The sequence below is a fragment of the Artibeus jamaicensis genome, unplaced genomic scaffold (assembly GCF_021234435.1).
Source record: "Artibeus jamaicensis isolate MK-2021 breed Jamaican fruit bat unplaced genomic scaffold, CSHL_Jam_final contig_233, whole genome shotgun sequence".
Taxonomy (NCBI): Eukaryota; Metazoa; Chordata; class Mammalia; order Chiroptera; family Phyllostomidae; genus Artibeus; species Artibeus jamaicensis.
Window position 1 is genome coordinate 43,139,308 of NW_026521486.1, and position 14,369 is coordinate 43,153,676.

The 14,369-nt window shown below is 34.7% G+C and overlaps 1 protein-coding gene across 8 annotated transcripts in view; it reads right to left on the reverse strand.

The window, feature by feature from the left end:
• YAF2 (YY1 associated factor 2) overlaps positions 1 to 14,369 on the reverse strand; it is an 84,654-nt gene that overhangs the window by 47,013 nt on the left and 23,272 nt on the right. Inside the window, exons 4-6 of one of the 8 annotated variants that reach the window (XR_008390895.1) lie at positions 12,561 to 12,656; positions 8,219 to 8,290; positions 8,030 to 8,126 (exon numbers count right to left, since the gene is read on the reverse strand). The exons of 2 other annotated variants lie outside the window; for them this stretch is intronic. Coding sequence is in view for 4 of the 6 variants with exons in the window: in XM_053661600.1 (XP_053517575.1) it covers positions 8,219 to 8,351; positions 10,910 to 10,952 (176 nt within the window). In the remaining 2 variants the exon portion in view is untranslated. Of the gene's footprint in view, positions 1 to 8,029; positions 8,127 to 8,218; positions 8,352 to 10,909; positions 10,987 to 12,560; positions 12,657 to 14,369 lie in introns of those variants that run through there. 5 more of the 8 variants (XR_008390894.1, XM_053661600.1, XM_037135016.2 and 2 more) reach the window with 5 other exon arrangements.

Sequence of the window (14,369 nt, forward strand, 5' to 3'; positions counted from 1 at the left end):
GAATATTTCTGAGTTCCTAGAAGGACTAAAATAGTTCATGTTTATAAAATGCTTAGAACAATCCCTGGGCATAAAGAGGACAATTTGTTTCTTAAAAAAAAAAAGCCACCAATGGTAATAATCTGAACAGAGATCTCTAGGTAATTCTCTGTCACAGAACTATTTTATATCATATTTATCCCTGATGTTTAGATTTTTTTCGAAGCAAGTATCTCTGTACAAATTTTGATGGGCAAATGTGCAGGTTTTTCTAGCCTCATGCCTTGAATAGTAACTGCTAGATACTACAGGTACGTACATTTTCAACAACGTAATACTTACCCAACCCTAAGCTTTGCAATCTAATGAGTGAAAATTGATGGCTCCTAAATTTTTAACTGCATTTCCCAGCAAATGAGACTAACCATCTTCTCAGTTCATTAGCCACTCCAATTTCCAGTTTCCTCTGCTGTGAATTTCCTTAATGTCCTTTGTTCATTTTAATTATTTGTATTTATATCATCTGTCTCATCCTTTTAATTTTTACATATCTGGACACAAAACCACTGGATATTACAGACACTGCACATATCTCCCAGTTGTGCCACTTATTTTTTAATTTGGTTTATGATATTTTTTAATTAACCCTAAGTTGCTTTTTTTTTTTTTTTGAGGTACTCAAAGCCTTTATCCTTCACGGTTCAGTCTTCTTTTCTTAATTTGTTAAACAGATCTTACACATATTCTTCTATACTGTCTTCTTTTAAAAAAATATTTCATGTTCGGTGTGTTTAATTCAACTAGAATTTATTTCTGCATATGGTTTGAGATCTAGTTCCTTTCCCCATTTAGAAAACCAATTCACCAGTTCACACTCTTTCCCTGCTGAGAGAAAAATGCCACCTCTAGCACTTACCAACTTCAAATACATGTGCATCCATTTCTAAACTCTCTGTTATAGTAATGTCTTTTCCTATATTAAGACTATACTACTTTATATAGCATATTTTTAAACTTTTTTATTGAAGTTTAATTTACATAAAGAATACAAATATGTATAGAGCTTGATTTTTAAATGTCTAATACCCCTTTGTGATCCAAACCAGTATATTAACATTTCTCCTGCTCCAGAATGTCCCCTCCTGTCCCAGTGCCATGTTTCCCAGATAACTATCACTCCTATCTCTATCACCACAGATTAGTTCCACCTGCTTTTGAGCAGCCAACAAAGGAAATAATTCAATTTGTACTCTTTTGTGTCTCACTTCTTTTGCTCAACATTAAGTCTGGGAGATTCATCCCATATTATGTGCAGCAATTTATTGTTTTTCGTGGCTATGTAGTACTTCATTCTAAAAATTAGCCTGGATCTCCATCAGCACAAGTCCCTCCTTATTTTTTTTCTTCTTTCAGAAGAGTCTCAGTTATTCTGGTGCCTTTGCATTTATATACTAAGGTCATTTTCCATTTGAAAAAATCTATGTGGATTTTTGTCTAAAACTGCATATAAATCACAGACAATTTTTAGGTCACATTTGTACTTCTCACCAATAAATTCAGTATATCTTGCCCTTTATTCATGTTTAACTATGTCCTTCAATAAAACTTTGGGTACATTATAGAATTTGCTATATAGGAGATTTTTTTTTTCTAACTGGCTATTTCCAAATGGAATGCTGATCTTATATCCGGTTACATTTAACTCTTGTATTAACACTGCTCACTTTTTAAAAAATTTTTCTAGGGATTAGTTCATCTCCTCTTTTTCCATCCAATCCTTTTGGATTTTCTTTTTCTTTTTTTCTTATCTTACTAGTAGAAGTATATTTGTCTTATTCTTGACGTTCATTGGAATATTTCTAAGATTTCACCATTAAAGCATTATGCTTGCTGTCTGAAGGACAGGGTTTGATAACAACCTTTACTGGAAGACAAAAGTTCAATTCCTTTCACCGTTTAAGGAACAGGTGGCAAACACAAGGCCCCTGGGCCAACACTGTTTCATCAGGCCAGGCACCTTGTTTCCACCTGCTGGCAGTGCCAAGCTCCTGGCCCCTCCTGAAGACGTAGTTACATTTATCCAGTGCTAAAATTACATTCAGCCCTTTGAAGACAGCAGCAAGACAGATGTGATCCCCAGTGAAAATGAGTTTAACACCCCGGGGTTTTTTTTTTTAAAACAACCCTTGGTTTAACGATTGTTTTTAAAAAATCAATAGGCATTGACATTTTTTAAAAAGATTTACTTATTTATTTACTTCCAGAGAAATGGGAAGGGAGGAAGAGGAGAGGCAAAGAAACACCAAAGTGCGGTTGCCTCTCACACATCCCCAACTGAGGAGCTGGCCTGCAACCCAGGCATGAGCCCAGACTGGGAATCGAACCAGCAACCAACCCCTTGGTTTCCAGACCTGTGCTCAGTCCACTAAGCCACATCAGCCAGGGCAGGCACTGACATTTTAAAACATTTCATTTTTTACTGTTTTTTTTCCCATTACCATCTATACCCCTTATATTCTCTTCAACTTCCATCCACCCCCCTCCCCCCAATCACCACACTGTTGCCGGTGTCCATGACTTTTATCACATACTTTCACTAAATCTTTCAAGATTCTTTCCCTGTTATAAATTACATTAATATATTTTTCAAATATTGAACTGTCCTTATATTCTTACCTTAATTAAAATTGTTATGTCTCTGTTCATAAATGAAATTGAATATGTTTCCCCTTGCACATTTTTTCCAATTTAGATTTCAAGGCTAAACTTGTCTGATAAACGAGCAAGGTAACTTTCCCTTTTTTTCCTATTATCTTGGTAAGGGTGTATAAAATTGGGATTATCCGTTCTGCAAAAGTATGTCTGAAATTATGATTACAAATATCACAATTAAAACTATTCCTCTGGGCCCTGGCTGGGTAGGTCAGTTGGTTAGGGAATCATCCCCATATGGCAAAGTTGCGGGTTTGATGCCCAGTCAGGACACACATAAGAATAAACCAGAGAATACATAAATAAGTAGAACAACAAACCAATGATTCTCTTTCTCTCTCTCTCTCTAAAAATCAATCAATAAATGTTTAAAAAAACTATTCCTTCTGATACAAATTCATAGTTACAAAATAATCATGGGGAACTGGAGAGCATTATGCTAAGTAAAAACAAGCCAGGCAGTGAGGGACAATACCATATGATCTCACCTTTAACTGGAACATAATCAACGAAAGAAAAAAGCAAACAAAATATAACCAGAGACACTGAAATTAAGAACAATATGTGAACAGCCAGAGGGGAGGGGAGAGGGGACTGTGGGGAAAAGGGTTTTCAGGAACTGCTTATAAAGGACACATGGACAAAACCAAGGGAGAAGGTGGGAGCAAGGGAGAGAGGTGGGTTTGGCCTGGGTGGGGGGAGAGTGGTGGGGCGAAAATGCAGACAACTGTAATTGAACAATAATAAAGTAAAAATAATAATAATAATCATGGGGATGTAAAGTACTGCACAGGGAATACAGTTGATAATACTGTAATAACTATGTATGGTATCAGTTGGATAATAGATTTATTGGGGTGCTCACTGCAGAAGTTATACAAATGTCTAATCACTGTGTTGTACACCTGAAAGTAATATAATATTGTATGTCAACAGTAATTTATAAGTAAAAATTTGTTTAAAGTAAAAAAAAAACAAACCCTATTCATTCCAAAACCACTTCACACCATTGAGGATAGCTATAATCAGACACATAATAAAAGTCTTGGTGAGAATGTGGAAAAACTGGGGCCCTCACACATGGCTGGTGGGAAAGTAACCTGGCAGTTGCTCATAAAGTTAAACACAGTTACCATGTGACCTAGCAATTCCACTTCTAAGTACATACCCAAGAGAAATGAAAACATAAGTACACACAAAAATGTGTCCACAATGTTGATACAGGGATTATTCATTGTGGGAAACAATACAAATACTCATCAACTGATGAATGAATAAACAAATGGCCATAAAAAAAAATGAAGTGTGTTGATACATGCTACGACATGGTTGAACCTTAAAAATATTATGCTAAATGAAAGAAGTGAATCACAAAGGGCTACATATTACCCTGGCTGGTGTAGCTTAGTGGATTGAGCATGGGCCTGCGAACCACAGGATTGTGGTTCGATTCCCCGTCAGCCACATGCCTGGGTTGCAGGTCAGTTCCCAGCAGGGGATGCATGAGAGGCAACCATACATTGACATTTCTCTCCCTCTCTCCTTCCCTTCCCCTCTAAAGATAAATAAAATCTTTAAAAAAAAAGGTTACATATTAAATGATTCCATTTATATGAACCGTCTAGAAGGGGCAAATCTATGGAAGCAGAGTGGATCAGTGGTGGCTAACACTGGTATGTAGAGAACTGGGATTGAATGTTAATAGGCACAGAGTTTCTTTCTGGAATGATGAGAAGATTCTAAAATTCACTGTGGTAATGGTTGCACAACTCTGTAAAAGTACTAGAAACTACTGAATTGTACACTTTAAATGGGGTAAATTGTATGGTTTGTGAATTACAGCTTAACATAGCAGCTATTTTTAAAAATTCCTCTTGGGGAAATTTACTACAGCTTTAATTTCTTAAATGGTTTTTAGTTTCTTTGGGTTTTCTTTTTCTTGTACAGTCAATTTTGGAATGACTTTTTTCTCTAGAAAGCAGACCATTTCATTTGGTTTAAAAAATGTATATACATATGAATTACAAGTGATTTTTTTTGTGGTCTTTAAAATTATAATTATAACTATATTCCTTTTTTATACATGATTGCCTTATAACTATATTCCATTTTTAAATCTTATTATTTGTCATCTGTTTCTTGATGAGTATTTTCAGAACTTAATCAACTGAAAAGAGCCAGCTTTGATATGAATAAACATCGCTATTTTTTCATGCTGATTATTTCCTATCACTAAATTCTATATTTATTTGTATTTCCTCTCTTCGTTCTTTCTTCATTTTACTTTCTCCTTTTTTTTAGTGAAATATCTGGCTCATTTCTTTTCCTTCAACTGAATACACGCATTTAAGGTTATAAATTTACCCCTAAGCACTACTTTTCTTGTATTTCTCAAGTTTTGATACAACGTTTTTTTGTGATTAAGCTCTAATTATTTCATAATTTCCACTTGTTCTTAAAAAATTTTTGGTCATTTTTTCTTCAATACTATTTTCCTACCATTCTCTGTATCCTCTCCTCTGGAACTCCAATATGACATTCACTTAGAGCTTTTCAACCTAGTCTCAAAGGCTCCTTAACTCTTCTTTACCTCTTCACTTCCCTGCACTGTGCCCTGAGTCACCAGTTTTATCTCAAAAAAGATAGTTTTATCTCGATAAGAAGTTTAACAATTTCTTTCTTTAGCTGTGTCTAATCTTCTATTATTTCCATTTATTGAGTTAAAAATGTTTTTCATTTTCAAGATTTCAATTGGTTACTTTATACAATATCTATATATTTATTGTTTCTTAATTATTCTTGTTTAGTTATAATGCAGTATGCTCTTAATAAAAAAGAGAATATATATATCTTCAGCTACTATACTTTTAGGTAAAATGTTCTGTGAAAAGCTGTCCATTATAAAACTCTTCTTTAATGTAAAAAAAACCCTCCTTAAAAGTTCTCCTGACTGCTGTTCTATCTACCAAATGTTATTTCACTGTGCCTGCCCACATCAAGGAAACATGGAAAGAAGTTCTATTATTCCTATTTTAGAATTAGAAAAACTGAAGCACAGTGAAGTTCTTTTTAAAATACTCGGCTCCCCACTTTTTTGGGAGGGAAAATATCAAAGCCACAGAGAATATGCCTGTTGCCTAGGTTCAAAATTAACATTTGTAACATTTGCTTTATCTTTCATCTCTCTTTACATATACCTACATAGACCACACCCAAATACCCACATTTTTCTTTTCTGAGCCCATTCCTGAACCTATTACAATACTTCAATTCTAAACATTTCAATATGTACCTCTAACCAATAAGGGCAATCTCAATATAACCGTCATACCACTGTCAAACCAAAGAAACCATGAGACTGAATAGTCTCTTACATGGATGTGCAAAAGACTCAAAAGAAGGACTGAAGTCATCTGACTAAATGTTCTTTACCTTTGCCTATTTATTGGACCTGAATTGATTTAGAAGTGAGAATGTGTCTAAGAGCATTTCCTTCCTCAATGACCTTGAAAAAGGACTTAATTTACTGTTTCATCAACTGGTATACTTAAAAACAAGCTTTCCTGAAAATTAAGCAATACCTTCTAAGATAGTCAAATCTCAAAATTCCAGTACTAAATTTCCAGTTTGTCTAACACTACACAAAGCCTTAAAGTACAACCTAATTAACTCTCTTAATACTATACACTCCTTTGTAATGTTCCATAGAAGTTCATATTGTACTGAACAATTATAATTTCACTATACCAGTTTTAAATGAAAAAAAGTTCTTAAAACATACAATATAAACAGCATTGATAAGTCAAATAAATCTCTTAATAAATGAAAAAAACTGTTAAGTATATTTATGACAATTATAATTTCACTATACCAGTTTTAAATGAAAAAAGTTCTTAAAACATACAGTATAAACAGCATTGATAAGTCAAATAAATCTCTTAATAAATGAAAAAAACTGTTAAGTATATTTATGAATTTAGATAAAAACAAAATTTTCAATGGATTTAATCCCAGTGACTGACATTAGTAACTAAATAAGATAAAAAGAACAATAAAACCCTATTTTTGCTCTCAAAGACCATACAAGTCAGCTTAAGAGTTTTAGTTCAAAAGAAATAGCCGAATAACCCAAAGGCAGCATTTAAAAGTTAAACTGTGTCATACAGACAAGAATGCTATCTATACTCACAGAAATGTTTAAGACCAATCTACAATAAATGAGAGCTAACAAGAAGAGTGTTGACTATGTTGACATGTTGGCACATGTCTAGTAGGCAATGTCCTAAATGCATTCCATGAATTAGTTCAATCCTCAGAGCAATCACAGAGAGGTGCTAGCCTAAAAGGATGTATCTAAGTGGTATCACTTGACCTCAACCTTAAAGTATAGAAAAAAGAATGAAAAGAAGGCCATGTCAAGAAAATGGAAAAGCACAAACATATCAAATATAAATATGGCAACTGTCCAGGTAAGACTAAACAAAAGTTCCAAATCAAAGAAGCTCGGGCTAAATAGGATGCAAGTGGATTATGAGACGTCTTAAGTACTGAGCAAATGGATGAAAAACTTATGAAATAGCTAGAGCAGGGCACTCCTACAGGCTCTTTATGCACTAAAAGTGCCATTTGAGAAATGGTAACTGGTAACAATGCAAAATGAGTGAAAGGAAAATGAGAAAGGAACTCTATTTCTAACATTAACACGCCAGAGAGCACATACTGAATCAACTGTGCCACTCTTCATAACAATAAGCCCATCCACCATGAACAAGAAAGTAGTAAACAGAATTGCCACATGCCTTGAATTATTTTATAAATATACCTTCAGTGAAGTTAAAAGGTACACTGAAAACTATGGCATTAAGAAGTGATAGTCAAGTGATATAAAACTATTTTTACTGCTCACTACTATGCCAAAAGAATTTGGCCAAATTTGGCATAAGCATAAATTTTAGTGTTAAGTGCTTGCTTCAATAAAAGCAATGTCACAAATAAATAACAAAAAAACACCAAATAAATGAATTAACAAAATATCAACAAAGAACTTCCATAAATTGCTTTAGAACTATTTATAGTATTTACCAAAGGTAATAAACATAATTTTTATGAACAACCTTTATGTAAATGATACACTTTGAAATTAGTGTCACATTTATTCATACACTATTTAAGAATTAGGTATTTATCATCCATACAAAAAACTCCATAATCTATATCAAACTTACAAAAAAAATAGCTATAGCAAACAAGTTCCTTTCTTTATAATTAAATGAACTACTTCTAAAGAGAAGAAATGTGAGAAAAAATATCTCAAGTCTGCAAAAACTAGATTACCTACCAGTAACTTGAGTTATCCTATTGGGTCTTTTCCCTCACAGATCCACCTCTTCCCTTCTCTCCAGCATGAGATTCTTCCTGACGGGCATCCACTGGAACTGGGGGGCATGCAGTACAGATGTATATGTAAGAAAGTTGAGGGGAGGGCATTTGGGAGATGCTAGAGACATGCTTCAGTGCACTTGCTTACCTTCCTGAAATTGGAAATTTCAACGGTTCCTTGGTCCTCAAGGCATTCACAATAACTTCAAAGAATGTGGATCTGTGGAGATTACCCAATAGGAGAACTCCAGTTACTGGTAAGTGATCCAGCTTTTTCTTCTCTATCAGAATAAGAAGATTGTATAATTTTATTTGAGGTTATTAATACATATAGAACTATAGAAAAGAGGGTGTAAATTCATCAGATAACTACATATGCATGCACCAAAGTAAATACAAAAACTATCTGCTTAGTACAATGTCAACAAAAACTTCTGGCACTACCAGAAACACAAGCAAAAGAAAATGATTTGAATGGTTTCGTTTTTAAATTTCCACTATAATGGCAGCTGTACTTTAATATACACATGTATCAGCTATAAAACTATGCCACTTCACTTAAACACCATCAACACTGAAATAATGTTTTTAATATTAGTAAAAATGATCCTATTAATTAGGTGATCAAAATCTGTCCTTTCCTAACTAGCTATTTGTCATTTACATTCACTGAATTTTGGTGAAGGCCACAACAGTGGATAAACTATATACAAGACTTTAAATAAAATGTGTCAATACAATTCCCATTCATCACTCATAGGTCTTTAAGAGGACAAATTGCCATCTCTAACAAATCAATCACAGACATGTATAAAAGTATGCTAGGCCATGGATAAATAACAAAGCTGGTTTTAATTTAAATACTTCTACAAAGTAGCATGGCAATATTTTTTATTAACAGTTATATTTTTTAAATGATTAACTAGAAATGGACCTGTCATTTATTTAAAAGAACCAACTGTTTCTAACAAAAGAAAACAAGGTCCCCCCAACAGAACTTTATCTTCAAGTGCCCATTAAAGTCTCCTATTACTTTTAATTCAATCAGCATAGTTCAATTTTTAGTTCAATTTCACATATTAATCAAGCACACGTTCATTTTAATGTGCTACAGCAGCAATGACTTCAAACACTAATTCCTGTTGAAGACACAGAGGGATATGTTTCCGTAATACTCCTCCCTTTTACCACTATGGTACTAAACAGTCATCCCCTACCTTCAAAAGATTACGGTTTCATGGTTCTTCAGTCTAGGGAAACAAAGATAACGTACACCTCTTCCTTTGTTTTAATCGTACACAGGATTAAATGATGTAGAAACTTCAACAAAAACCAAAAATGTAATTTTAACAAAACTCTTACATTCCAATGTTGTAATGAGGTAATATTTGTATGCTGCAAAGGCTAAAAGCATATATGTCAAGATTTTTGCTAAATTTTGTGCTAATTTCAACATACAAAACTGTCTTTGGTAAATTATATACATTTTCCCATAAATCTGAGTTTAAAAAACAGCAATTAATGCATTTACTTTAATTTATTGATTTTAGAGGGAGAGAAAGAAAGGAGAAAAGAGAGGGGGAGAAAGAAATATCAATTTGTTGTTCCATTTATTTATGTGTTCATCAGTTGATTTCTGTATGTGCCCTGACCCGGGGATCAAACCCACAACTTGGAGTTTCCAGAGGATGCTCTGAGCTATCTGGCCAGGGCTAATGAATTCATTTTTAAATGAGTCACTCATTCAAATAAGGGCGTTAGACAGACCTCATTTCTAACTGTAATCCAAGAATAAATAACAAAAGGTTATCTAGTTAACTTCTATTCTCTGAAGAATAAGCAAATATACAACACAAAGGTCTTACATGTTTGGAATGATAAAACAGGCACAGGAACAATAATCCAAATATTTTATCCTTGTGGTATAAGTTAGAATAAAATATCATTGAGAACTAAATAATAATTTCCAAATCTTATTTATAGCAAATGTAGTCTCCATTAAACTCAGGTCTTATGAATTTAAAACAGAATCAAGTGCATGTTTTTAAACAGTAAGTGAATTAAAGTATCTTGAAAATATTTTAAGGTAACCAAAAGGGTCACTTAGAGACCACCACTGAAAGCTATGTTTGTTGTTACCACGCCATAAGTTCAATTTAAGATAATAGATTTTATCAGAATATCTTAGAAAAGAAATTCCAAAAATTAGGATGATCTATTCAAAAATATCCTCTATACTTTTATTAAAGTATAATTTAATAATCCTAACACTCCACAAACAGGTAAATCATCTTCCTTAGTAATCAAGAACCAAATCAAGTATTTCACTAATGAATATCTATTCCATCAAATCAATTTGAATTTATGTCCTGGCTGGTGTGGTTCAGTGGATTGAGCACCAGCCTGTGAACCAAAGGGTTGCTGGTTAGATTTCCAGTCAGGGCACATGGCCGGGTTATAGGCCAGGTCCCCAGTTGGGGTGCTCGAGAGGCAACCAGACATTGATGTTTCTCTCTCTCCCTTCCCCATTCTCTAAAAATAAATGAATAAAATCTTTTTAAAAAATCAATTTGAATTTATGAAAAAACTGCTCAGAAAACAATCTGGTAGCTAACATTTACTTCCATTACTATCCACTGGTTTGAACAGTATATTTTGGCAAGAAGCACATTAAATTGTAATTGGTTTTCATGATTCCAAGTATATTATTTTCTTATTTTCATTAAGGTTTAAATATTTAATGTAGTCCTCCTGGTCTAGGTAGTTCAGGTGGTTGGAGCATTGTCCATTATCCCATAACCAAAAGGTTGTGGGTTCAATTCCAGATCAGGACACACACCTAGGTTGCAGGCCTCGGCGCATGTGGTCCCCAGTCTGGGCATGTGTGAAAGACAACCAATCAATTTTTCTCTCTCCCTCTTCCTCTCTCTAAAAGCAATGGGAAAAAAATGTCCTTGGGTAAGGATAAAATAATTATATACATCATTATGTATTATATAAGAATATATATATATATATATATATATATATATATATATATATATATATATAATGTAAGGTATTATGGTTGTATAAAGTTGTTCAAAATAAATCCTGGACTTGGAATCCTCTAACAGTACAATAAAATTTGATATTATACATATACTCACACATATTTAAGTGACATTACTGATGGTTCATACATAAATAAAGGGGAATGGATATATATAATTGAGCTGGACCTCAGTTAACCAAAGCAAGGTTAAAAGTGAGTTTTAAACTTATTAAATAATGTTATTTACAGGAAACTATCTTCTCTTTTGCTCCTTAAACATGATGTCTAGATAAAGTATAGAATCTCACTTCTGGTTTTTCCTAGCTAGACCCTCCCTCTTATTATCATCCAAGAGGGAAAAGTTCTACAAGGCACAGCATTTATAAGCAAAACTCTAAGACTGGTACTTTGTCTTTTTTAAACACATTTGACAAAAATGTATTGAGTCTAATGTGCCTTATCTCCCTTTTCAGGCCTGTGATATACTTACACCATCCTCAGCATCCCCAAATTACAAATAGCCTCTCATTTCTCAATCCAAATTGTTCTTTTCCTCAACTTTTGACCACCATTTCCCTACATCAACCCAAAAAGAAAAACAGTTCTATTTTCTTGTTAATGCAAATTAGCTTGAAATCAAGACAGCAAAAACTATATTGGCCTGGAAAATAAGTATAACAGAACCTACTTCACAGGGCAGCTGTAAGTATTAACTAAATGTGAGTGAAGCTTTTAAAAACAATGCAGGATCTAATCATTTATCAAACTGTTAACAAGACCACCCAGAAATGAAATTATTTTCAAATGGTTTCAGTTATAACCTGTTTAGAGGACTGTAGTCTATGGACTAAAAGAACTATAAAGAAAGTCCAAACTTCACTCAGAGATTTATCATTTGTATTAATTTTAGTACTATTATTTTGAAACTACATGCTTTATATTGCTAGAGAAAATAAGTAGTTAATGTTATTGATCAGGAATTACACTTTCCAGCATAAAATACAAGAGCTATAAGAACACATTAATATTAAATTTAACTGCAAGTATCACTAGACCCTCATTTTTTAAAAAATACATAATTTAGAAATAGTTAAAACATTCTAGACAGTAGTTACTAAGTAAATCAATATCATTATCATACCTATATATATTATATTTGCTAATACTACAAAATCAGTATTAGAGTAAAAGTAAATCTAATTTAATCTAATCTAATTATATTAGATTTACTTTAAGGAAGCTACTTAGACTTTAAAAGTTGCCAGAAACATTTACGCAAATAATTTTCCACGTCCCAATACCTGATTTTTACAAGCTAGAACTTTACAGTTGCGGACAAATTCTAAATTAAAATATGAGATAAACAGTATATATTCATGCTCTTGACTGACATTTGATGGTAAAGATATTAATACTCAAACTGTTTGAAAAAGCTTGAAGAGGAAGGGTTGCTTACAGGTGAAGCTTGGACTCCTCCTTTAGACAGAACAGGTCCCCTTTTATCTATTGTTATTCTGGATTCTCCCACATGCTTTCCTTTCAAGAAAGAATTCTGCAATAATGATAAAAACTTTTAAACTTTAGAGACTTCCGGCAAAGATGGAGGCATAGGTGGAAATACTATGCCTCCTTACACAACCAAATTTAAGGACAACAAAGATTTAGAAACAGAAACACAACCAGAACAGACAGAAAATTGAACTGTACCAAAGTCCAACAACCATTCATCCAGACGGGTAAGAGGAGCGAAGTCTGCAGCCAGCGGAGAGGGGTCCTGGCAGGAAGAGGCGGTGCTTGGCAGACACGGGCATGAGGAGGAAATGAGCAGACTCAGTGAGGTGCACAAAGTAGCTGGCTGACCGGGTCACACATTCACACACAGATAAACCAGGCAAAAAATGGGCAGTGAGACAGACCATGCAACCCAGGGCCCCAGCAACGGGAATTAAAGCCTAAAAGCACCAACTGAAAAAACTTGCAGGGGTTGAGGTGCCAGGAGAGACTCCTAGCCTCACAGGAGAGTTCACTGGAGAGACCCACAGGGTCCCAGAATGTACACAAGCCCACCCAGCCAGGAATCAGCAACAGGAGGTCCCAGTTTGCAGAGGAAACTGAAATCCAAGAGAGAACAGAGCAAGCACCACTGTTCCCTCCCTGACCCCGCCCCCACATACAGCCTCACAACCCAGCAATGGGTTGCCCCACCCTGGTGAACACCTAAGCCTCCACCCCTCATACATAACATGCACAACCAGACCAAAAAATTATGGCTCAAACAGAAGAACAAATCAAAGCCCCAGAGCCAATACTTTTAAGTGACCAAGAGATGGCCAGCCTATCAGATGCACAGTTCAAAGCACTGGTGATCAGGATGTTCACAGAACTGGTTGATTTTGGTTGCAAATTAGATGAAAAAAATGAAGGCTACACTAAGTGAAATGAAGGAAAATGCACAGGGAACCAAGAGGGATGGGAAGAAAACTGGGACTCAAATCAATGGAGTAGACCAGAAGGAAAAAAGAAGCAACCAAACAGAAAAGAATGAAGAAACAAGAATTCAAAAATATGAGGAGAGGCTTAGGAACCTCCATGACATCTTTAAACATCACAACATCCCAATTATAGGGGTACCAAAAGAGGAAGAGGAAGAGCAACAAGTAGGAAACCCATTTGAACAAATAATGAAGGAGAACTTCCCCAATCTGGCAAGTCCAGTAAGTCCAGAAAGCTCTGAGAATCCCAAAGAAGGTAGACCCAAAGAGGATTACACCAAGGCACATCATAATTACATGACCCAAGAATAAAATGAAGGAGAGAATCCTAGAAGCAGCAAGAGATACGGGGACAGTCATCTACAAAGGATCTCCCATCAGACTGTCAGCTGATTTCTCAAGTGACCTTACAGGCAAGAAGGGGCTAAAAAGAAGTATTCCAAGCCATGAAAGGCAAGGACATACATCCAAGATTGCTCTATCCAGCAAAGCTTTCATTTAGAATGGAAGGGCAGATCGAGTGCTTCTCAGACAAGGTCAAGTTCAAGGAGTTCATCACCAAGCCCTGATTATATGAAATGTTAAAGGGACTTATCTAAGAAAAAGAAGATAAAAAAGATGAACAGTGGAAGGACAGCAAACTCACAGTTATTAACAACCACACCTAAAACAAAAGCAAACTAAGAGGACAGCTAGATCAGGAGCAGAACCATAGAAATGGAGATCACATGGAGGGTTAGCAACAGGGGAGTGGGAGGAGGAGAAGGGGGGAG